The 25,521-nt window shown below is 32.8% G+C and overlaps 2 protein-coding genes and 1 non-coding gene across 3 annotated transcripts; 1 reads left to right on the top strand and 2 right to left on the bottom strand.

The window, feature by feature from the left end:
- Positions 1-14,034: 14,034 nt before the first annotated feature.
- Positions 14,035-19,345, bottom strand: LOC104221239 (uncharacterized). The gene is made up of 7 exons (XM_009772258.2): positions 16,839-19,345; positions 16,427-16,482; positions 15,707-15,979; positions 15,383-15,619; positions 15,083-15,202; positions 14,793-14,921; positions 14,035-14,685 (listed from the first exon to the last, which is right to left on the bottom strand). Exons 1-7 carry the CDS (start codon positions 18,580-18,582, stop codon positions 14,662-14,664), a joined length of 2,583 nt encoding a protein of 860 aa, XP_009770560.1. The 5' UTR covers positions 18,583-19,345; the 3' UTR covers positions 14,035-14,661.
- Positions 19,346-21,568: 2,223 nt separating this feature from the next.
- LOC104221240 (ATP synthase small subunit 6, mitochondrial) lies at positions 21,569-21,923 on the bottom strand. The gene is made up of 2 exons (XM_009772259.2): positions 21,721-21,923; positions 21,569-21,615 (listed from the first exon to the last, which is right to left on the bottom strand). Exons 1-2 carry the CDS (start codon positions 21,839-21,841, stop codon positions 21,569-21,571), a joined length of 168 nt encoding a protein of 55 aa, XP_009770561.1. The 5' UTR covers positions 21,842-21,923.
- Positions 21,924-25,377: 3,454 nt separating this feature from the next.
- TRNAL-UAG (transfer RNA leucine (anticodon UAG)) lies at positions 25,378-25,457 on the top strand. Its single transcript has one exon. It is a non-coding gene; the product is annotated as a tRNA-Leu (tRNA).
- Positions 25,458-25,521: the final 64 nt, after the last annotated feature.

Here is a 25,521-nt window from a genome sequence, read left to right as displayed (position 1 = left end):
GGCTTGGCCTTGTGGTCGTGCTCCTCCTGGATTGGGGTTGTGCTATGGTTGGTTCGGTTTGTACGGTTGGTTTGCTGTTGGTCCCCATTGCTGCCCACCTTGCCTCTGACCTCCAAAATTATTGACATAATTCATGTCTTCTCTGAATCCCTAGTTGTCATTCTCTCCACTCTACGAGCACACATATGACTGATTTATGCAAGGAGTGCACAAGCCTCCATTTGTGATATCCACAATGTGCACCTGTTTCGTACCCATCTCATCAATTTTCTTTGTCAACAAGCTCATCTAGGTCATAAGAGTGTCTATGTTTTCTGCATGTGTGTTATTGGGGTCAAGAGCGACAGAATACACTATTGGAGTGAGCGTTGTGTCTCTCGTCATCCAGCCTGAATTTTGAGACATCTTGTCAAGAAGAATCTTGCACTCTATGAAAGTTTTGCTCAAGAATGCACCCCCGATAGAAGCATCTACATTGGCCTTCAGACTGTCAGCCAAACCATATAGAATCTCTGTCCCAGCATCTGATTTGGAATGCCATGGTGAGGGCACTTCACCAACATGCCCTTAAGCATCTCCCAGGTCTTTTGCAAAGTCTCAGTCGATTTCTGCTTGAATTGCAATATCTCATCAATCTGCCTCGCAGTTTTGTTGGGTGGATAAAACTTGTTTAAGAACTGCTTGACTAGTTCCTCCCAAGTAGCAATGAAGTTTATTGGGAGCGAATTCAGCCAAGTTTGAGCCTTCCATGTTACTAAGAATGGGAAAAATAATAATTTGATTGCCTCAGGAGTCACATTCGACTGTCTTTGAGTGACACATATTGATAGGAAGTTCTTCAGATGTTGTTGTGGGTCTTCGATGTATGACCCGGAGAACAACCTTTTATTCTGCAATAGGTGCAACATGTTGTTGGTAACCTGGAATGTCTCCGCTTGTATCTGAGGAACCGCAATTGTTGTGGCCAGGTTGTCCGCAGTTGGTTGCGCCCAATCATAAAGAGCAGCTTCTGTCATAAGAGGTGCTACCACTCTAATGTTTGGGTCATCTCGATCATTCTTGTTGTTCCCATTGACAGGATCTACGTCACCCATTTCAATTTCAATTTGTTCGTTTTGTTGCAACTGTTTTCTCTTCCTGTTAGCCCAGTTCAATGTCCGGAATGCTTTCTCGGGATCTGAGAGTCCTTCAAAGAGTTCACCAGTTCTCGAAGAGCTTCTAGGCATGCACCTGATTTACAGAAGAGTTCAACCGTGAGAATTTCAATGGAAATATTTTTAACACCACGTAAAATTTATCTAAACTAATAATCCTAGCAATTCTTCAAAGTTGCAATAAATAACACCATTAGTTCCCCGACAACGACGCCAAAATTTGATCACGCCCAACTACGCCTTGTAAAAAGGACTAAGCGATCGCTGCAAATATATAATCCGGTTCAGTCCGGAGTCGAATCTCACAGGGAACTAACCTATTTACTACAACTTTTAACACTGCTAATGAATAGCCCAAATAATCCCCGGATGCAAGAGTTTAATAGATAATGAGTAGAATTAAGTTAACTAATGAGAAACAATAATAAAACTAGCAATAATCAAGAATGGAGTTGAATTCAAAGGTAAAATGGTCTAGGGTTATTGATTTCCCCAATTGTCGGATTAATTCCTGACATGTTCACTATAATCTCGCCGTAATACTCTATAAGAATATGAGTTCTGGGTTACCGCAATTATCTCTCTATCAATTACGATAATTTACTAGCAGTATTCTCTCGAACTGCTCTAGTTGACAATTTGTGCAACTCAGAATTATCCCATCAAAACTTCGTTATCTCTAACCCCGCTTTTAAATTCAAGTAATTTATTTCTTAACTTACCCGAAAGTGGTGGTGTTCAACAATAATCTAACCTAGTGTTCTTTCTCAAGCAACACAAGGTAACTAGACACGATTAATCAAGGGCCCTTTCAATTAATCATAGGAAAACACATAGTTGAACAGTTATAGAATAAGAAATGGCTTAATTATATCAAAACGTAATCAAGATTTCATCCAACAATTGGTTCCATCAACCCTAGATTAAATGTTTAGCTACTCATGGTAAAACAAGATAAAACCATAAAATCATTCATAATTCACAAAATAATGATAACAAGAAGAAGAATGAAAAACTCTAATGGTGTCTTGATCTTCTCACACTTGTTCTTGCCTCCAATTGAGTCTAAAAACAAGTTTAACCTTCACTTGGGCGAGTTTATTGAATTTATATAGGGTTAGGATAAGTTTCCCATGCTTTACACTTTAGCCCTTAAACTTTCATGGCCTTCTCTAGATCGACTGCGGTCGCGGGCCAACCACGGTCCGACCGCGGTCATTTTAGACTTTCTGTTTTTCGTCTTTCTTTCACCGCGTTCCAGCCGCGGCCCTACCGTGGTCGCGGTAGATTGTTGCCTAATTTTTCTTCGCCTTTTTTTGCTCGTTTTCATCCGAGCTCTTCTCGATTGGTCTTGTATCTACATGTTTGATCCCAAAACACTCTATATCCTCCTACTAACTCGGAGTAGCTCCTGCAAAGCATAAAAACCTCAATTAGAGCATTTTATTATAATTTAACACTTAAAACAATAAAGTATGGTCTAGAGCATAAATAACATTTACATCGCATAATATAGGCTACTATCAAGTACAATCTTTTTAGGTTAATCATTCACGTGTAGAATATAATTGATCAAGGGAGAATATTGACACAGAAAATTTGTGAGTTCTATCTATTTAATTGTCCTGGCATTCTTTGAAATTGAATAAGATAAGATTTAACTTATTTTCCTTTTCAAAAGTGCTAACCTAATAATTCATACAAGTCCATACTGAAAATAATTATTGCCGCCATCTCTACTCCTTTCGGAGACTTTTCTTGTATGAATTAGCTAAAAGAATGGTATTTTTTATATCCTCATATGATGCATGAAATGATCAACTCTTTTTTTGTAACAAGAATTAATCGTGTTTAATTTATCGTTTTTTCTATTTTCAGTTTTAAAACTTTACGTGCGAGGCACGTAATTATGTCTTAAACGTTAATGCCTAAAAATGTAAAAGCAATTCAAATATTGCAAAGTCCCAGTCAACATGACATTCTTAGAGTCAAATTTGTAAAGAAAAATTCGTTCATTCATTGTTTGAATGGAAATCAAATTCTATAATTATCATCTATAGTTCTATACTATAAATATTATAAAGTAGAAAAGTTGATTGTGGAACCAATACAAGTCAAATATTGGACATTTGACTTATTGAATGTGTGTCTGCGTCGGTCATGATTAGATTTTGCCATTTTGGAGACATGGATTTTTTTGTGAAATTTCTGAGCTCTAAATATATTAGATGTAGGGGTGTACAAAGGAAACCGACAAACCGCACCAACCCGATAATCCGAGTCAAACCGAGAAAAAAAACTCGACTATGGTTTGGTGTTGGAAAAAAAAATCCGACCTTAATTGGTTTGGTTTTAACTAAAGAAAGTCAACCGAAACCAAACCAACCCGACATTACATATATAGAAATTTTAGATATATTTAATATATAAATATACTTATTGTGATGTAATTTATAAATATTTCTTAAAATTTTTCATAATTTTATCTTTTAAGGTATTATTTCAAGGTTGGACTTAGAACGTACTTTTGAATGTTCCAATAAGTTTTATAGCCATTAATATTAGTAAATTAAATAATGCTGACAAAAGCCCAAACCAAAATCAAATCAATAGTAATGCTAATAAAAGACATTCAATTCAATACTACAAACGAGAATGTATTGAATATCTATTTTTTGTTTTGCAATAATTTAGATAAAAATGCATAACTTTTTTTTTAGCGTTTAGTCATGTAATTAATACTCCCTAATTAGTCTACTTATTTTAGCATGACTTAGTACTTTTAGATTATGTTTATTTTTATTATGACTTTTTAATTAGCAATATTTATATTACATAATTTTATTATTTTTATTGTTGAATATTTTAGGATGATGCCATGACACATCTCATATTTTATATTATTTTCTTATAAAATACTTTATATAGTTGTATCTTACTAGGATTAAAGAAATATTTGGAGCACAATTTATACCTTTCCAAAACTAAACAATTCATTCGAAGAAACAAACTTGATATTGGATACATTGGTAATATTAGGATCTAGCAAACAATTAAGAGTTTATGTTTATGGGTTCTTTTTCGTGGTAGGATACTAATTTTGATTGCTAATTATAAGATTCTCAAATTGAATAGGAATCCTAAGTTCTTTTTAAACATTTTGTGCTTTGATTTATTATAGTAAACGTATCGTACGGCAGCCCCCGTGGAGCAAACTAATCTCAAATTGTAATGCAAATTTACACGTAAAACTTTTATCCACGCTATGAATATTTAGTACGTACATAAATTTTTCTCAAGATTATTTAATTTGCCAGGATCAATAGTCGATGCAATGTCCAGAGGAGGTGAAGTTTGACTTTTACCTAAGTCAATTTGTTTAATTTGTTATTTTTTACCAATTTATGGCACATGAGCATGTACTAGAAATAAACCAATCAAAGAATTTTTTTGTTAAACTTCGATATATAGGAGACTTGGACGAACTTGTTTTAGGAAACTTAATATAGACTAACATCAATCGATTTTCTTTGATAAATTTGTAAAGGAATCAATTACTCATACTGAAGTAAAAATAAATAAATTAAAGAGCACAACCTCACAATTTTGTTATCATGTAAAATAAATCTTTATGTTAACTATATTAGCTAAGAAAAGCCGTCACAAAAATTATCAAATTATCAGTATCTAAATTATGTTTGGATACTGATTTGTTTGTCCCAATAGGACGATTAATATAAACGCTTCTTCAATTTTCTTTGCAAAGTACACGTTTTTCATTCTAATAATTTCGTAGTGGTTTTCAATATTTATTTACTCTTACTAATGATTACAATTTATCATGTTATTCTCTTTTATTATTATTATTATTATTATTATTATTATTATTATTATTGCTTCTTCTTTTTTTCCAGCATAATGATTTTGATATCCCATGTAGTCTAAGATATTCGCTAAGACAAAGAAACATAAGATTAGAAATGTTTTTATATCTGCTAAAGACCCCGGGAAGAAAACCTACATTAATTTGTTTTATTCCAAAATGTCAGGATCCGGAAACTATAAAACAATTTAGACCTATAAACCTATGTAACACTGCCTACAAAATCATTACAAAGATTATAGTTAATAGAATTAACCTCTACTCCCAAAGGTCATACATCCCACACAAACTAGCTTCCTAAAAGGGAGAAGAGCCTCTGATAATGCAATCATTGTGAACGAAGTAATGACCTACTTTAAGAGAACTAAAGGGAAGAAAGGAAAAATATTAATTAAAATAGATCTGGAAAAAACCTCCGACAAAATGGAATGGTCCTTCGTAAGGTTCTCACTAATCTCTTAATTTCCCCAAAGATCTGATAGACCTAATAATGTCTTGTATCTCTACCACTTCAACTTCAATCCTGATAAACGGGTCTAGTACGGATTTTTTTAGACCCACAAGGGGGATTAGGCAAGGGGACCCCCTATCCCCATACCTGTTCATAATCTGCATGGAAATGCTATCTAGGCTTATACACCATGAAATTGATTGCTGCAGATGGACCCCCATAAAAATGTCTAACAAAGGACACAACTGTCTCACCTGTTCTTTGCAGACGATCTAATCTTAATGGCAGAAGCCAACCAAAAAAAGCTGTAATTCAATAATAGACACCCTTAATAAATTCTGCAACTATTCGGGTCAATCTATTAATTTCCAAAAGTCAAGAGTTATATTTTCCAAAAATACCTCCTCCAGAAACAAGGAGTGTTTCAGTCAATGTTTGTCCATGAGACCCTCGAATGAAGTAGGGAAATACCTAGGATTCCCAATCCTGAACTCAAACCCATCCAAAAAAGATTTCCAACATATTATTGATAGCCTTAACAGTAGACTACAAAGATGGAAAGTAAATCTCCTGACTATAGCAGGAAGAACTACCCTAATAAAATTCACCCTTGCAGCAATCCCTAATCATGTCATGCAAATTTACAGCCTCCCAAAGCTACCCTTAAAATTATTGACACTATCCAAAGAAACTTCCTGTGGGGGAGTACCTCTGGAAAAAAAAGAAAATGCCATCTTATTAATTGGAACACAGTAACTAGGGATAAGAAGGAAGGAGGCCTGGTGCTATACAGAGCCAAATGGAAAAACCAATCATTCAATGCAACTCTTGCATAAAGATTTGCAAGGGAAAAATAATTTTTATGGGTAAAAGTCCTACAGAGTAGATATAGCATCAATAGGGACTCCTCCAGGTGGAAATACATAGAGAAAAAAGGAGGAACCCACACCTGAAAAAATATCTATATTGGAGGAGAAATCTGTATCCATTAACCTTTGGCGTAATACCTGATTATAGACTCAGGCCCCCTTCGATCCCTCATACATGGGCCCCTACTTCTCAATGAAATAAATCTCCCCCTTTACCATCCTAGAAGAAGGATCTTTCAACATCAATACCCTCTCCTTTGAGCTACTAGAAAACATTTGCAAGAAATTTTTTAGTACTTATGTAAAACAAAGCGAGCCGGCAGTCGACAAATTTACTTGGGAAAAAGGACCTAATGGATCCTTCTCTACTAAGGCTGCCTGAAAATTGTTAAAACTCAGTCGAAAGAGGAAGGAATCTGGACAGACTTTTCTTGGCTATGGAAGCTAGACACTCTGTCTGTGGATCGTTTTACTATGGCACAATTTGGGGACATCTCTCGTTCTGAGACTGTGAGGGTAGTCACACGTTTGGTTTATATTTATTTGTATGAACGTGTTAAGCATTTCAATTCATTGGTGTATTTTTTAAAAGAAATATTGTGCCTATCAATCTCATTTGAGTCCATCATAATATGTTGTTCTTTCTCTATTGGATTTTTGCCTTGTGTATGTCTAACCTATATTCTTTCGTTAAATATTATAATTACATGTCGTGACTATACGTTTTGGATACTTGTTCTGTTATTAAGTTTTATTACGTTGTTTAAGTAATTTTACAATTTTTAGCATAAATTTCAAAATATTTTGTTCCGGTGTTCTTAGATTATTATCACATTTTTATCACTGAGTTGGTTTGAAGTATATATTTTTTATTTTAAGGAATTGACTATTGAAATTCATAGATATCCAATAACAAGTAATTTTAGAATATTTATGCAATTGAGTGTTTAATACTTTTGGTAAGATATTTCGTGCATCACACGAACATAGAGACTAGTTATTATAAAAGCACGAATATTAGACGTTAAATGTTGAACGACAACAATATCCCCAAAATATTGGTTGACTTTTATGCCCTATAAAATTAAAATATGTCTTCAAAACGATAATTTCATATAGGATAAAATTGTAAAACTAGACTACAACGAATTTGCATAGAATCCTAATTGCTAGGCCTAAAGTGAATTGCATAAACTTCCTAACTCCATTGGAATCTAATTTTTCGATTATGCCCAATTGTTTTGGAGTGCCAATTCCAGATAGAAGAATATTTATTTTTTACATTCTCGATATTTTGATTTTAATTAATTGGACTCTTATGCCCATTAAAACTAAATTATTCTTTCAAACAATTGATTTTATTGTTGATAAAATTGTGATTTCAATAATTTATTTTGTTGACTTCAACTGCACATGAACTTTGAGTTCTACGGGAATATTTAGGACTTCAATATTATTTAGGAATGAAAACGTCGAAATCAAATTAATCACGTAAGTTTACTCACACAAAGAGTTCTAATGATTAAAAGAGCCTTTACCGAATTCTAGGCAAAAAGAGTTTACTCACATAATTTTCTTTTGTTTGATTAATATATTAGCGTACAATATTTATTGTATTTGTATATTATTATATACAATAACATTTTTGTCTGGTGAAGTTACCCCACTATTCTTTCTCATTGACCGTAACTTTAAAATATTTTTTTTCTTTTAATTAATAATATTATGAATATGCTTTTAATAAATCTTGAGCATATGTAAAATTTTGGCAAAAGTCCATCTCTGTAATAAATAAATTTTCTTCTTTAAAGGTATTAGATAATTACGAGTAACAAATTAGAGATAGATACTTATTATATGAGATAGAAATAGCTGATTGATAAAATTACACTTGAGTGAGGTAAATACCTGATGAATATGGTGTTCGCAAACACATACTGATTTGTTACTTTAAGTTGTTAATTGGACCTTTTCTCAGAAACAACTAATCTACTTTGACAAAAGCATATATATTTTGTCAGCATTAATATTTTTTTCTTTATTGTTATAAATGGCTTAGTTTTAAATATTTTTAGGACCCATTTATTAGTTATACTAAATATTATGAAATTCAATAATGTTAAATATTATTGAACTTCATAATATTCATGGACCTAAATTGTATCATACATATTCAGCAATACGTAGTTTTAGAATATTTACGCAATGCATTTTCTAATATTCGAAACAAGATATTTCATGCGACGCACGAATATAGAGACTAGTATCTATATTATATTAAAAGCACGAAGGCCCTTAGCGAAATGTCGTTCGCCTTTTTTACCCTTTAAATATAGAGTTTACATTAGACAAAATAGTCATTTTATTATTTTCATAATTTTTAAGGCCTTAGAATCAACTAAAATTATGTTTGTTTATTTATTTTGTTAGTTAAAGTAATGAAAGAAGTTCTCGAATTTTTGGCATTTGAAGTTTAAGTTTATATAGCACTTATTTACTTGCCATTTATATTTAGCATGTTAACCAAGTAAACTAATCAACTAAAAATATGTTTATTTTTTTTTTGTTAGTTAAAGTATGAAAGAAGTCCTCGAATTTTTGGTATTTGAAGTTTAAGTTTATTGGGCACTTATTTACTTGCCATTTATATTTAGCATATTAACCAAGTAAACTATCAATTGGTTTAGTCTTCGGTTACAATCCGGTACCTTATTGAATTGATACAATAATTAATGATTCGCATACCAGTGATTAATTCCTTGCTACTTAGTGCATTCTACTTTTTTTGCCCGGTAATTTACAAAAATAGGTAGGCTATATTAGTATGAGATATACTGAAAATAGAAAAAGATTTTTAACTAACACAGACTCTTTAATGCCAAGATTCAAAAGGATTCTAAGAAAATTCTGAAACAACCCAAATCCAAGTAATTCTACGAGTTTTTATCTCAAATATATAAACACGTGGTGGAACTCAAATATGATCGTTTAGAGGATATTAAAATTTCAAGTCATATAGTCATACATCAAGCGCCCAGTAGATGAATTTATTCACCTCTAGGATCTTTTTTTTTTTTTGCTTAAAATCCATCGGTATTTTTCTTTTCTATTTAATTTGTATCTTCTTTGCACTTTTGAATATCTTTTATCTATTGTGGTCATACGTTTACCGTCACCGTAAGTTCATTGCTTCAAGTGTTTTCTTATTTTGTCTGTAACCTGCTTTGTGTGATATGTTCTTTGTACGTTGTTTGATTTTGTGATTTTTCCTTAAACTGAAACAGGTTAAATTTTTTCTATATAATTACCATTATTTGTGTTGCTACTAAATTGTCGACATCACCCAAAAAAATGATGGTGAGACCAACTTTTCAAGTCGCTAATTTGGAGTTGGTTTTTTCTTCTTCTTATAGGATACAACTAAGCTATCTTGGAAATTAGGGAGAACAGAAAGATAAAATAATGAAGATTGTCTGGCATCTGCCATATCTTTTGATTTGTTTGCACAAACATCATAATATAATATGTTGAATTTAATTTCGAAATTTTTTTCAATCACATTGAGCCATTAATGTATAACTTCTTCATGTTTAACTCAATATACGTTGTTACCTTTATACTGGAATAGGACTAAATCCAGGAAGCAGTATTCATGTGGTCAGATTACATGATCAATATTTATCACAAAAGAAATAGAATACTACCGTACAAAAAAAAAAAACTTAAAGAATTTTTTTTAAAAAAAAAAGTAAAAGAAAAGCAGTTTGTAAAATCCACGTTAGTCTTCCCAAGAAGTTAGTATTTCTTCTTTAGTTTTATAATTTAGTTCAATTTGTTTTACAAGTTGATATTATTAGTAGTTACTTTTATTTTATTGTGATGTATCTAAATTGATAATGAATCATTGTCCTTCACTTATTAAAGCAAAGCTCTCCGCAAATAAATAATTAAGATGTTTTTCTTATTTCTTTTTCTTCTAACAATTTTGTAGGCACATCAAATATTTTATATATGCATATGAAGCAGTGAATATCAACATAAAGAATAAGATTAATGGTTCACCTTTCACATGCTTTCCTGATCTCATATAGTGAGACTTGAATACCATCTCATAGGACGTAATTTATATACTATACTATATTAAAAGTACGAAGACCCTTAGCGAAATGTCGTTCGCTATTTTTTTCCTCTGTAAGTGCATTTTAAGCTAGATGAAACTGTAAATATTAATAATGTATTTTTGTGGAAGAAAAAATGAAACTGTTTATGACCAAAAAAAAGGAAAAAGAAGAAGAGAATAAGTGAAATACGACTTCTTCAATTAATATCCATAACAAAAGGTGATTTTCGTAGGTTAAAAAAAGAAAAGAAGAAATAAAAGGAGGATAAGTAGGAAACATTTAATATCTCTACTAAAGAAAATCAAAATTTTGGTGGGTTCAAAAGGAAAAAATTAAGAGAATAAGTAGGAGATTTACTATAAATGAATATCCCTATTAACAAGCATTAGAAACGTTACCAATTTTCAATGACACTAGGGTTTAGTTTCTCTCAGTTAAAGATTTCATTATTACTCTAAGAGTCAATTTTTTTTGCCTTTTACCTTGTTGTCTTTCGTTGTTGATTTCTGTTTTAACTTGAAAAGACTCTTGCTTTGAATTCTCTTTTATGTCCTTTTTGTTTTGCCATATGACAAGTTTGATATTTTCATTAGGGTTGCTAAAGTCTTAACCGATTGATTGTGATTCAAACTCCTTTATTGCCTATTAGTGCTTTTGCTTTTATTTACCGTCTTCTTTTATGTTCTTAACTTGGTATTATCTAATATTTGTGTTTTCTTCCTCCAAGTTTTAGGTTGCCGATTCTAAATCTCATAAGCTTTTGGATCTTTTTAACGAACACAACAAAGTATATCGAGTATATTGAAGTAACTTGTTTTTTTTCCTCACCAAACGAGATATGAATTACGCCTTAGCATGTGAGTCCCTTAATATTTTTCATTTTACAGAATATTATTGTAACATTTGGCAGTTTTTCTTGGTTTAGTTTGTTGTTACTTTTGTTTTTGATGCTTTTATAGGATTTTGGAAGAATTATTTTTCGCCTAAGTCTTTTTCTTTTTACCATTCAATTCAATTTTTTAAGATAAAAGATTATGTTGGTTAATGCTTTGGGTTAAAAGAGGATTTACGTTTGAAAAAATATCTAAACACTAAAGTAGTCATATTATTTTATATTTATATACTGACATCACTATTACACATTATTCATATCATTTTATATTTATATATTATTTTATTAATACACGCAAAGTTCACGTGCAACGCACGTACACTAAAGCTAGTTATATTAAAAGCACGAAGGCCCTTAACAAAATGTCATTCGTCTTTTTTGTCCCTTAAAATTAGATTTCATATTGAACAAAATTGTAATTTAATAATTATGTTCCTAATATTTAGGAATTTAAAATCATCTAAAATTTTGATTATTAAATTTTTTCTTACTAGAACTATATAAAAACTCCTATATTTAGGAATTTAAAACTAATTAAGTTTCACCTTATATAAATATTCTCCTTATTTGAAAACAACTAAAATTAATTTTAGTTCATTGCATAAACAAGAAACGTACAAATATATATATTTGCACTTTTTAAAAAGTTGATACCTGTTTTTTTTTTTTTTTTTTTTTAATATTGAAACTAACTCCCATCAATATTTATTAGTTTTGGGGAGTCAAAGTTCCCACCATCCCTGCTAAATAAATTAACGTAAATATGCTATTAAATATTTTTTCAAAAGCACCATCAACTCAGTCATTCGAAGATAGTACACAATTTAATAGAGTAAAAGCGGAGCTATGATTTTCTAAAATATAATCAGAAAACTAAACAAAAAAGAGAAAGGAAAAACATGCTTAAAGCACGTTCATTTTACACTTAACTCAGACAATATCACCATGACTTTGTCATATGCCTTTGTAATTATAATTTTTTTGAGAAGCATAATTCTCATAACACAAAATTTATATGCAATTTATGTCGCAACCATGTCGATTAGTACTGATTTATCTATATTTGTATAATGATCTTTTTTTTAATATATATATTTTATGTTAAATAGAATTATCATTTAATCTTGTTTAACTATAAATCGTTCGATATTATATTTGAACAATTTTAATTTTCCACTCAAATACTAATATTTTCCTCTTCTTCGGGTTTTTTGCATAATATTTGAAAATTATACTCAACAATTATAACAAAATAATAATAATAATAATAATAATAATAATAATAATAATAATATAATTAAAAATCTAAAGAGAGAGAGAGAGAGAGTTATCTCTAATAATTAAAGATAATTCCAAAATCACAATAAGACATCTTTTTTTATATTGAGCTAGCTAAATAGAGTTAACATTTATCATTTTCAGGAACTTATATTTGTTTTTATTTGATCACTCAAACATATTATTTAGTAATACTTATGTAATTTTTAATGATTATTTTTATTAATATGGGTACACGAGCAAAGCACGTACCCTAAAGCTAGTAATTTTTAAAAGTTGAAATTATGTTTGAATATGCATTTCACTTGAAAAGAATTTGAAATTTTGTAAGTAGAAAAATTCAAAATTGTTTTTGAAATTTGAAGATTTTGTTAAATCTATAAATAAACAGATATTTGAAAATAAAATTTGTAAAAAAAAACTTCCAAATTTTATGACCAAGTGGAAGATACTATAATATCTTTTGTTGCTGATCAACATAAAATAAAAGGTTTAAAGATTAATCCTTTTAAGTATAGAAAGATTTCGTTTTTTTTATAACAAACTAAGAAGGAAAGAGTGTAATACAGGAAGTATAAAAGGTTCTAGTATTGTTTTGTTACAGCTTGTTTGGATGGTTGTTACATATCGTTTCATAATGTATCGTATTGTATTATATTGTACTGTATCATTTGATGAATATAATGTTTGGATAGATTATACCATTTGCCGTTGTTTGTTGATATCACGCACCATCTATATGAAGAATAAACTTGCAATATTATAAAGAAAAATTATGATACGGGATAAAATTGTTATATAAAAAGGTATGGTAAATGATAAAATAAAATTATTTAATAATAATGAAAGGTGAGATGAGAGAAAGAGACAAGGTAACAACGCGACCACACCAAATTGATAATTACATAAAGTGACACATTTTGTCATTACGTAACGACAGATTTAACGATACGATACAATAAAATTTAAATAACAATCAAAACAGTATTTAAAGTAACAATACGATACAATACAATAGCACAACCATCCAAACGAGCTTTTTGATTTTAGAGTTGATCCTGAATTTGGCTTTGAGCATAGCCTAGTTTATATTTGAAAGTCAAATTTGAAGGAATATAAAGCAATAACGTAATAGGTGTATTAGAACCCTTAAATTATCAATTCTTTTGCATTTTCCTTGTTGTTAGATTACTCTGATGTTACAATTTATGAATTATGAGATAGAAACTAACTGAAGAGATAAATTAGTTGGTTATAGGGTGTGTCTTATTCGGTTTAAACCGAAAGGAATTATCGAACCAACATCTTTTTTTCTTTTTTCTTTTTGACAGATGAAGTTCTATCAAAGAACTGTGGTATTTTTATTTGGATTCTCTGTTTAAAAGATAAAAGAAACTGCTAAAATAGATATTAGTATATCTTTTACACGCATGCAGTGAATTTTGTGATTTGTTTATACATATATATATCAGTTGAAAACTATACATTAATTAGATAAGCTGTAGTGTACACTCCTATCTAATTTGTCCTTCATATACATCTTTCTTCAGTCAAGAGTGCTAGTTGCTGCATCAGGCCATCAATCATTACGAAATCATCAAGCGGGCAGATTGTCATAATATACATTTATTTACAAAAGAAATGACAGTCTTTTTCTTGATATGGTAAACTGCCCAGGAATCAACATTGGTACATTTCCTTCTTTTATTATGACTCGAACCCCCAAACTCTTCGTTGAGGGGCGAAGTTTTCCTTCCACTAAGCTCCCTCTCACTTGTCCTAAAGAAATGACAGTCTTTTTCTTGATATGGTAAACTGCCCAGGAGGCAATATTGGTCCGTTTCCTTCTTTTATGACTCGAACCCCCCAAACTCTTCGTTGAGGGGCGAAGTTTTCCTTCCCCTAGGCTCCCTCACTTGTCCAAAAAAAAATGACAGTGGCTACTTGGTACAATCAGTTGCTCCTCGAAAGAAATAATTGATAAAACTGTCAAAAAAAAGTGCCTTCAAGAATTCATCTAACTGCAGAATAGTATACCTGAAAACATTTGATAAGCTAAATCAGGACTTCATGCTTGTCAAAGAAGCATTTAAATATGTTCACAGATAGCTTGTCCAATATAAAGAGCTTCAGTGTGGCTGTACCTTGATAACTCCATCAGCTTGTCCCCCAAAAAGCTTTCCTTGCCAGTAGAGTAGAGCCGTTACTACAGAATCACATGTAATAGATCCAAGTGGAATAGCAGACGATAGATCACCATCTCTGTATAGTTCCTATAAAGCAGCAGCTTAGGCTTATAAGCCACTACAATTTCAAGCACCATGAATTACAGTATAAAGATCAAGTGAAATCATCAACCAACTCCGATATGAGAGCCTTTGATGATACATGATTACAGCATACAAGCTGCTATTTTCACATGTTGTGTACATACCTTTACTTTTATCATCTTGTCCCAGCCGCCTGTAAACAACCATTTTCCCTTCTTGCAGGCAGAGAATATGGCGCCATCGTGTTCTTGTGCAGATTTCACCAGAATATCGTCAAACCAAATCTAATTGAATCAAAAAGCAGAAGGGTATCAAATAAAACATCAGCAAATTTTTCAATACACAATTACTACTAACTTGAATACTATTCCTTCTGTAGTATACATATATGGAGGTTGATGTTCATCAGTATCCTAACCTAATCAAAACAAGACTTTGTATCTGTGTTGGATTCACAACATTACCTTCGTCAAACCATTCTCATGAGCTGCAACGAGTACATTCTCATCAACAGCAAGACAAAAAACCGAGCAAACATTTCCTGGTGCTTCTTCCCCCAATACTGCCAACGGACAATGATCGCTAAGGCACCATAACCGTACAGTTCCGTCCCAACTACCACTGTAAAGAACCTCATCACATATTGCTAATGAAGATACAACTGATTTATGGCCATTCATAGTGCATGATAGACTGTAATCCTGGAAAGGAGATTGAGAAAGGGAAGCTGCGTTTCAGTTTCACTATCGAATAAACTAAATGACAATGAGAAAGTAACAGAAAATTGCCTGCAATGACCATGCTTTTATTGACTTGTCACCACTGCCAGTATATAGATATTGGCTTCCAGAGACAGCAAGGGCATGAATACCACTATAGCGCCAATCCTGTTGCTCCTGTAGTTTCTTTAATGGTTCTGCAGTTAATGGAGTGCTAGCTCGCCAAATGCAAATTGCCCCACCATTATCACCACTAATGCATAGTGGTTCTTCATAATCAACAAAAGCTACAGCCATAACTCTTTGCTCATGACCTTTGAATGAATGTACATGAGAATAGTCCTGTAAATTGTTGGGTAACTCAGGGAAGCTCCTGAAGAGATGGCAAAAGGGGGAAAATTTGATCTAGTACGCATGCAATATGCATGATGTCTCTGTCTTTTAGTGAAAGCCATGCCATAATATATTCTAATTGCAGATAAGGGAAAAAGATAAACCAAGATATATCATACTTTAAGATTCACCAAACTACTAGAGATATAAGTTGAGGCATTTTCATACAAAGCACAATTGAGACTTTAGCTCCAATTCCTAACAATATTTTGAGCCAAAAATTGAATGGACTATCTATAGGTCCACACTTGGGAAAATATTAGTGGAGCAAAGTATGAAATAAGACCAAAATCGATAGGTCATAAGCTAATTCCACAAAGGGGTCCAGCAAGGATATAGTTCAAACCCTGTTAACGATGGACCAAATTATACAAATAATAGCTTTAACAAGAGTACCTGCAAAGACCACACATTGACCATTTTGTCAAATGATGAGCTGAACAGAAAACCACCTGAAACAGAGGAAAAGAAAATGATGTTGACAAAAGCAAGCTCATCGGGAACAGGACAGAAAAAGGCACATAAAAATTTATAGAAGTAGTGAAACTGTCTATACTTTCTCTAAGCTTTATGCAGAGAAAAATCCACGCAAAACAATCATTAAAATCATCAAGTTGCAAAGAATTTGAACAGTGCAAAGGAGAAAACACATAAAACTAGTACCAAGAAGCTAGTATAAAAGTGCAACGAAGAGAACACGTAAAATAAGCTTGAAACGCATCAAGTACTTGAAAATGAATATCCAAGTTGCTCAAGAAAGATATATGTAGTGTTAAGATTTTCAAAGCGAAACAGGCAGCATTTGTACCTCCAATTACTAACCCTGTGATACAATTAAGATGTCCTTTAAGATCAATACATTTCACTTGACCCCCGGAGAGGCCCTCAACGACATCTTTATCAGCCCCTAATTTTTCAACACCATCAGCCTCCTCTTGGTTTGCATTTTCCACAACGCAAGTATCACTGGTGCACCTCGATGATTGGTTTCTAATCTTGTCGGCTGACTGACAAAGGTCTCCAAGAATTAGGCAATTACACATGTTTTCCTTTTCCATTTCCTGCTTTAAGTCTATTACCTCGTCAAGCTCAGATTTGATCACAAGAACCCTTAATGTTTTCCACAGTTCAGATGCAACTGGCCTATTTGCTGGATTATAATCCAAGCATGTAAACAGAATCTCCTTCACATTAATAAATTCTGACCCCATTCTCCATTCAATTAGAATCATAATCTTTTGCCTCCATTCCATGTACCATCTAACATAATCAACACCTTTTTCATCTCTGACTGCAGTAACCAGATAACTCAAATAATTCTGCATCTCTTCAGCGAATGGTTTATCAACCAGAAATGAAATAATTACACAAGCTAATGACCAAATATCAGAACCGTATCCAACATGATGCTTTGAGCTGCCTAAATTTATCACAGTATCATCCAGTTTCAGTAACTCAAACAATAGCTCTGGACTAACAAAAACACAATCTTCCACTATTTTATTTATCAATTTTACCATCAAATCTTCGCTAACAGTGCCAACAATAATCTCTATAAGCGTCTTGTGAACTCTCCTTCCCGTTGCCAATACCTCACTAATATCAACATAAACATGACCAAACTCGTCAAAACCAAAACAAGAAAGACCTAAATAACCCGGAAGCAATCCTCCCAAATGCAAATTGTTCACCGCTTGACAAACATCCGAACCAACTATTACTAACCCAGTATTACTGACCTTATCGTCACCATTCTTCTCAAGAATTGCATTCTTTAACACACTCACCTTCCTTAGCAAACTCCCACTAAATGTCTCGGAAACCATGTACACGCAATGATTATCCATATTATACCAAAATCCGTAAACCTTACACATTACATGAAGACCTAAACTTGATTTGATAATTGACTCTAACTCATTCCTCTCCCCTTCACTCAATCCATATAATACACTCATAACTTTCACTTCATAACTATATTCAAACTTCTTACAAGAACCCTTATTTAAGTCATCAAAATATCCAATTTCAAGAAGACTAACCTTTTCATTCTCTTTCAAAACACACCCCATACAAGAAATATTTTTCAAAACCTTCAAAACCTTCCCATAGCAAACAAAACAAAACCCGTTATTATCATCATCAGAACCATTTGATTCAATGATTATACTATCCTCTGGTAAAACCCATGTTCTCCAAGTTGAGTAAAACTCATGAGACCATAAATGGGGTTTGATAAAAATAGGATCTTTATCATATTTTTCGGTTGAAACATGGTTATTGGGAGTCTTTGAAGTGTTGGGGGTGGAGAAGCGCAAGAGATCAATGTTTTTGGGGAGACAGGAAATGGGGTTGGGCAGTTTCACAAGCTGAGTACAAGATGGGCAGCGGATTGTACAAGGAAAGGGGTTTTGTAGCTGAGTCAAGCAGTCTTCGCAGGCGGAGTGGCCGCAGGCGATTACACGAGGGACGGTTGAAACGTCGCCGTATTGTTGCAGACAAACTGGGCACTCCGGCAGCTCAAGTGTTGACTCTGCTTCATCCTCTGCCATTTTATTTGAGTTTTTGGAAGCTTACGGCGCAGGGAGTGAAGAGTGAGACAGACAAGAATCACAACATACGCAGATAAAACTAGGAACAAGAGAAATTGTCGAGCAAAATGATTAAAACGATGAAGTAGCCAAAACTTATTAAAAGGTAACAAGAAATGGTAACAGAACTTGCTGACGTCTTCTTCTTGCTTTGGTGCCATTGCTCTTTTCTGAAAACATTAAAATAATTGTTTATTTATCTAATTGATTTTCCTTTCTTTATAAATCGAACTTGGATTTAATGTTTATTAAGAAATTGGTTTCTAAAGCGACTTTGTATAAAGGTGAAATTCTTTCGAAAAATAAAAGAGGGGATATTACTACTATCATAAGAGAAAGATGAATTTTTGTATCAATTTTAATTAATACTTGTGTGAAAACGTTGATCGATTTGTGTGAATCGACATATACAGCCATCGATAAGAGCTTGAGAAAAAAGATGGATTAACCACAAATTAGAGGAGTGAAGAATTACGAGTGGTCGAAGTGAAGACTGAAAATTGTCGTAACTGAAGTAATGAATGAATTGCTAGTTTCTGAGATGACATTCCTTTGCAGTTTGTCCAATTTGTTTGCGACTTCATATATTGTCTTTGTTTAGTCTGGAGCAGCGGATTTTGTATGTCTATCGATGAGCAAACTTGGATAGCTTTCATCGTTTTCTAGCACTAGTGTAGATTTTGAAAATTTTAAATAATTAAAAAAGAGCTCAGATAGATATAAATTTTGAAAATGTTCGTCCCTTCTTTTTACCCTTTTAACACTACATTTGCAGTTCAGTACAAGGCAAAATAGAACCAACTTGAACTAGAATCAACCTATTCGGAAAGAATTGAAATTTTAATTTCTGTGTGAACCTTAGCCTTAGGCATCGGAATGATGATCTCACTTGTTAATTTCCAAGAAAAATTAGTTTGAGAATTTTCAAATCATGGTTGTTCTTGATATTTACTTTGCATGATTTAGCAGGGATGCATTAACAAAAAGAAAAAAAAACAAATTGATTTAGCAGGAGTAGATTTTCTTGTTAACACTTGGCAGTAAAAGAATAAAAGAACCTAGCAAGAAGAGTCGGAAGCAAAGAAATGTAGCCGTTTGAGATCATTAAATTAATTGTACCCATTGATGACATGGAGGTCTGCGAAGCAACAACAAAAGCAGATGGTAACTCAAACTTGCCTAACTTGTCCTGGCACTCGATTAAACCATTGACAGAAAAATCATGAATGAGCAACAGCGGTATGGGTGGCTATAATACTGGGATACATAGAAAAAAGACATCTTTATTAGGCACGAAACATTCAGAAAGTTTCAAAACACAGGTAAATCGTACACTTGAGGAGCCAGCTAAAAATTAATGCAAGATAAGCAGGACCAGCAAACAAACACGGGTTTCAGTTAATAGACAGCTCTCAAAGTTTATCCAACATGAGGCATTTTATGCAACATAAATTTATCTTTGACAGTCTAGAAAAGGAAGTAAACAGAAAGAAAAAGGGCTCTCTCTGGCAACGTAGCCTCCATCAGAAGAAGACTGAGCATATACAGAATCAACTGCAAGAAAGAAGAAATAACAAATTAGATTTTAGTGACTTCACAAGCAAATATGAGTAGACAAATGACTTCAAAAACAAAACCCATGCGAACGGATAGAACTGACTTCAATGCCACCTAGCAACTCTACTAGTATCTTATACAGGAACTTAAATGAGGTGAATGCAATTTCTTTCACAAATTAGGAAGAGAGTAGAATAATAATTGGTGATGATGCAACACCCCATAATATCCACTAGGAATTATTCCCCTCCCAATCTACTGTTAACAGAACAATTCTTTCATGTCCAAAATATTGAAAAGAAGAATATTCTTTAATGTATCCAGATTGGTTCAGACCTTAACAACAGCAACACTATCCCTTAATAAGGTCATTTTAGCAAACATAAAATCATAATTTCCAATTACTGAAAGATGTCTGTAACATCACCAAATAACTCTTTACGCCTATTCCCTGAGAAAACAATCCAAGGAGAAAGAAATGGTACAAGCAACACTACAGTACACATCAAATATCAGATGAGGTTCAAAGAAACATTAGTGTAACAGTTTGCACAGCGTGTACAAGAAGGGAGAAGAGGTAGTTATACAATCCACCCGATCTCTCGGAGTGGTTTAAGCCCTTGAAAAATTGATTAATAATATTAACAGCTAAATCAATTCATCAATTGTATTACCCATTCAGTCATATTCCTGAATCCTGAATGCATGGTACCTCCTTTTTTTAACCGGAAAATTTTCTGCTACTCAGACCACTACCCTCATTCAATACTTAACATCAGTTCTATAGCCTCCTCTCTATTATCCCAACATATCCCCCAACTTTCTACAACTTCCTTCAAAACTTTCATTTCTAGATACCAGAATATCATTACTTTTCCTATTTATTCTTTTCTACTATCCTGAAGGAATTAAGTCACAGTCCACTAAATAATCCTACACCTCAAACCCAGGATCACACTCTAGTATTTATCTCTGTTTTCTTGTCATACGGTGACAAGCTCACAAACCTAACAAGTCACAAGCCTTTTCTATAGAAGCACATTTTTAAAACATTCCTATTAAAACACAACTCTACTCTAAGCACCATAAACATTTCATCTTCTGTTTCCTCCCACCCATCGAACACAAAACCCTGTTTACTAGAAATGATATGAACAAAGGCTTAATCCCAGACTACGTCTAGCAAATTAGGGCTACTACAGAAACTAAGAAGCCCATAAAGCAAAGAACGTTGACCATTCAATTAACGAAGATACTAAAAACAAAAAAATAAGTACTATGATTTAACGAAGCTGCCAAGCAAGTCAATCGTAATAGACCACTCGTCGATTCATAATCCAACAGTCAATGTCCTAGATCTACAAAATCAAATCTCAAGATATTAATACACTTACTTCTTGTGCCTCATCGCAAATTTAGAGTTCTTCCTATCCTCCTCTGCAAAATCAGCCATTACGTAGATCAGAATCAGATTCCATTAATAAAAAAAATAGAGATTGAAACATATATGTATAAATTAATGGTAATACAGTAGGTGCTCACCTGTGAAACCGAGGGAGAGCTTGGTGATGATAGCGCCGGTGACGGCGAAGCCGACGAGGAATGGCCAGTTACGGCTCCATTCACGGCGGAAGAAGACCGGCCACGGATCGAATTGCCTCATTTTCTCCGAGTTAGGTTTTTTTTCAGTGCTCTGTGCTTGAGAGTGTTGTGATTGTAAATGGAAAATGGGTCTGCTGTATGGATTGCCTGTAGGGAGGTGTACTTATTGGATGGGCCAAAGGCCGAAGGTAAGTATGGCCCAATGATGGATGGGCCAGGGGCATTTGCATCTATACCCGCTTTTTGTGTAACGTTTTAATTTGTGCTCGCTTTGTAAAAAAAATTGCAAACGTACCCACTTTTTCGCATACGGGACTGAAGTAGCAAAGGCACACAAAACTTCAGCATTCTAGTAGCCGAGCCTGAAGTTCAGCTCTAGAGCTGAAGTTTTGTTTTGTAACTATCGAACTTCAGCTCTAGAGCTGAAGCTTTTGTTTGTAAACTTCACCTCTAGAGCTGAAGTTTTTGTTTGTAAGCTTCAGCTCTAGAGCTGAAGTTTTTGTGTTGTAACTGGGAAAGCAATCACTACTGTTTTTGGTGTTTCGCGGTTGATCAACTAGAAAGAAAAGAGAACTAAATAACTTCAGGTCTAGAGCTGAAGTTTTTGTTTTGTAACTGTCGAACTTCAGCTCTAGAGCTGAATTATTTTAGTTCTCTTTTCTTTTTAGTGTTTGTGTGTTCCAGTTCTTTTCTTTCTTCTTCAGCTTCTGCTTTTTTGTCTTTCGTTTTGTAATTTTAAACTCCAGTTATTTTTTGCTTACTGAATTATTAATACTCTTGAATTCAAATTTTATTTTAAATAAGTTCCCTTCTAAAACCTACCTGATAAAGATAAAGAACTATCAATATACAAGCGTATTCAGCATAAATTCTTATTATGAGTAGAACAACAACTTCAAAGGTATTATATTACAGAATACAGATGTACATTTAAAGCAAACATAAATTGTTTTAATGTGTGCTGAGCACCAAAAATAAATACGTAGTACATAAAAGGTAAAAGTTAGAAGGAGGAGGAGAAAGGGGAAGGAGGAGGAGAAAGGGGGCTGAAGTTATTTAAAAAGTGGGTACAAGTTAAAAGTTTTTAAAAAAATGGGTATAAGTTAAATGGGGGCGACCAAATAGGGCGCCCCGTGCAATTTTTACGATGGGCTACTGGACATGACACTAGGAACACAACTCGTATAAATAGCACGGGCTAACCAGTTTTCGGATTGGTCATTCAAAAATAGCCAACATTTGTAAAGTTAGTGAAAAATAACCACTATTTTACCGCAACACAGAAAGTTCCAGCATAATATACTAGAGATTGGTGCACATGTGTATGTACTGGAAATTTGCTGGAAGTTCCTATACAGGTGCATCGATCTCCAGCACATTATGCTGGAACTTCCCGTGTTGCGGCAAAATAGTGGCTATTTTTCACTAACTACGCTGACTATTTTTAATGACCAGTCCCAAAACTGGCTAGTCCGTGCTATTTTCACTCTGAATCTTCGTACAACTAATAGCATATTTGGCCAAGCTTATCGGAAATTAAAAAAAACACCTTTTTTATTAAATAAAAAAGTACCTATTTAGAAACTTGAGGTGTTTGATCAAAATTTTAGGAAAAAAATAAGTGCTTGTGAATAATCGCAGAAAAAATAACGTTTTTTTCTTCAAAAAACACTTTTGAAACTTTTAGGAAGCACAATTGCTACTCTAATTCTGGGGTATACAAATATCAATAGAATCTTTAGTTATTAAGATCTTAAAAAAGAAATAATTGCATTCGTTTCTAAGACGAAATCAAGATTTAATATTTATGGGTTCTAAATTTGTCGCAACACTCATAGTTCGTCTTAATTACTGAATTCACAATTAAATATTATACATATTTAATAAATTTTCTAATATAAATACAAAGTCTAAGCAAAAGTTATTTAGTTCGATTGAACATGTACCTAATAGGCTAGCTTCACCCTTGTCTACTTTATTGTTCATTTACCACTTTATACTATGTTGGACACTTCGAGAACTCTTAGTGGTCGTTTAGTTATTGGTTAGAGTTATGCAGGTATTAGATATACATATATTAGTTATGCAAGAACAAGTAATGCAAGTATTAGTTATACATGAATTGATTACGTGAGGATTGTTTTTTTGAATATTTGGTTTGTTATATTAGAAATTGATATACATTATATAAATTTCAAAGTAAAATACTTATTTATTGATTTTGTCTTTAATAATAGATTGAGAAGAGGAAGAGCCCAGCAGTGATGCATCAATATCTACATGCTTGCTCTCCGAAAAGTTTGATACAGATCAATCTATTGAAGGAAGCCTTTATGTGTAAAGTGATAGGGGTAAATTTGCTATTTCAATATTTTATCCATGTATTACTAATGCATGTATTAGTTATTCCATCTTCTATTCCTTATAAAATAATACACGGATTGACTCATAACTTATACATGTATTATTTATGTAGAATTGTAAAATAACAACCAAACATGATATATTAATTATGCTAAATTTTGTACAAAATAGCTAATGGCTACCAAACATTGTATAAGTTATATCGCCCCAATACATGAATAACTTTTATCCTGACCAACTAGCAAACGGCCTCTAAATAAATAAGTTCATTATTCAAGTTCTTGCGCTGTTGCGCATGTGATTATTACATAGTGTAGTCATCGTACATCACTTTTAGGAATCAATTTGAGTCCATGATTTTAAACCAAAATGATGCTATGAAGACGAGACGCGTATATAAGTTAGTATACATATCACCGAACTTCTTTTGGTTTGACTTGACAATATTGTCACACAATTACTTATTATGGTCAAACTGATCAACACCGTTCAAAATCGAATCGTATTTATTAACTGAACTACAATAATGACTTAATGACTTATTAATATCGAATTATTAGATTAATGGTTGTTGAATATATTAAAATTTTATAATTAATGATTTATCGAGCGGATTACTTAATTTTCTTATCAAATAAACCGTTAACCTTTTAAAAATTATTATATTTATATTTTTACCCATTATGAAGCAACTTCTTAGCAGCTTGAGCTTCAACGTCATTATGACTTGTTTTGGGGGTAGGAGTATGCGGATCTGGATAGTTTGATATCTTTCTGCTCAAATAAATCATTTAGCTTGGTAATTGAAGCAAATCTATATCCAGAATTTATGTTAACTGAATTTTATTAGTGGTTAAGGATCCTCTATTTATATTTTAGCTTGCTTATTGTATAAGAATTAAAGAAGAAGAAACTATCATTAACAATGAGAGCATCATTAGCGTACTGGAGTGTGATTGTGATTGTGATTGGATCGTCTATCTATTGTTTAATGTCTTACTTATTTATGTAATTTTTATTGTCTATTTGATTAGCCGATAAATCGCTAATTCGATACCAATCCGTCCAATATTTTACTGGGTGGCTAACGGATAGTACATTTACAAATTGCTAACCGATAAGACAAACCGTTAAATATAAATATTTACCCAATTTATCCGATAAACAGAACTGATTAGGTTTCTCGGTTTTATCTCAGAATGGAAGATATTTAGGGAGTCCAGTTTACCATATGACGGTTTGGCCGAGTGGTCTAAGGCGCCAGATTTAGGCTCTGGTCCGAAAGGGCGTGGGTTCAAATCCCACAGCCGTCATTTTTAACTGTGCATTTTTTCTGATAAAAATCATATGGTATTGAGAAGACATGCTGATTTAGCT

Source organism: Nicotiana sylvestris, chromosome 4 (genome assembly GCF_000393655.2).
Source record: "Nicotiana sylvestris chromosome 4, ASM39365v2, whole genome shotgun sequence".
NCBI classification, from domain to species: Eukaryota; Viridiplantae; Streptophyta; class Magnoliopsida; order Solanales; family Solanaceae; genus Nicotiana; species Nicotiana sylvestris.
This window is presented reverse-complemented; position numbering and strand designations above follow the sequence as displayed.

Coding starts and splice junctions, on each gene's coding strand:
- LOC104221239 (XM_009772258.2), bottom strand. CDS start 18,582: ATGGCAGAGGATGAAGCAGAGTCAACACTTGAGCTGCCGGAGTGCCCA. Junction 16,483..16,838: donor CACAGGGTTAGTAATTGGAG/GTACAAATGCTG, acceptor CCTCTGTTTCAG/GTGGTTTTCTGTTCAGCTCA. Junction 14,922..15,082: donor ACAAGATGATAAAAGTAAAG/GTATGTACACAA, acceptor GCTGCTTTATAG/GAACTATACAGAGATGGTGA.
- LOC104221240 (XM_009772259.2), bottom strand. CDS start 21,841: ATGAGGCAATTCGATCCGTGGCCGGTCTTCTTCCGCCGTGAATGGAGC. Junction 21,616..21,720: donor GCTCTCCCTCGGTTTCACAG/GTGAGCACCTAC, acceptor CTGATTTTGCAG/AGGAGGATAGGAAGAACTCT.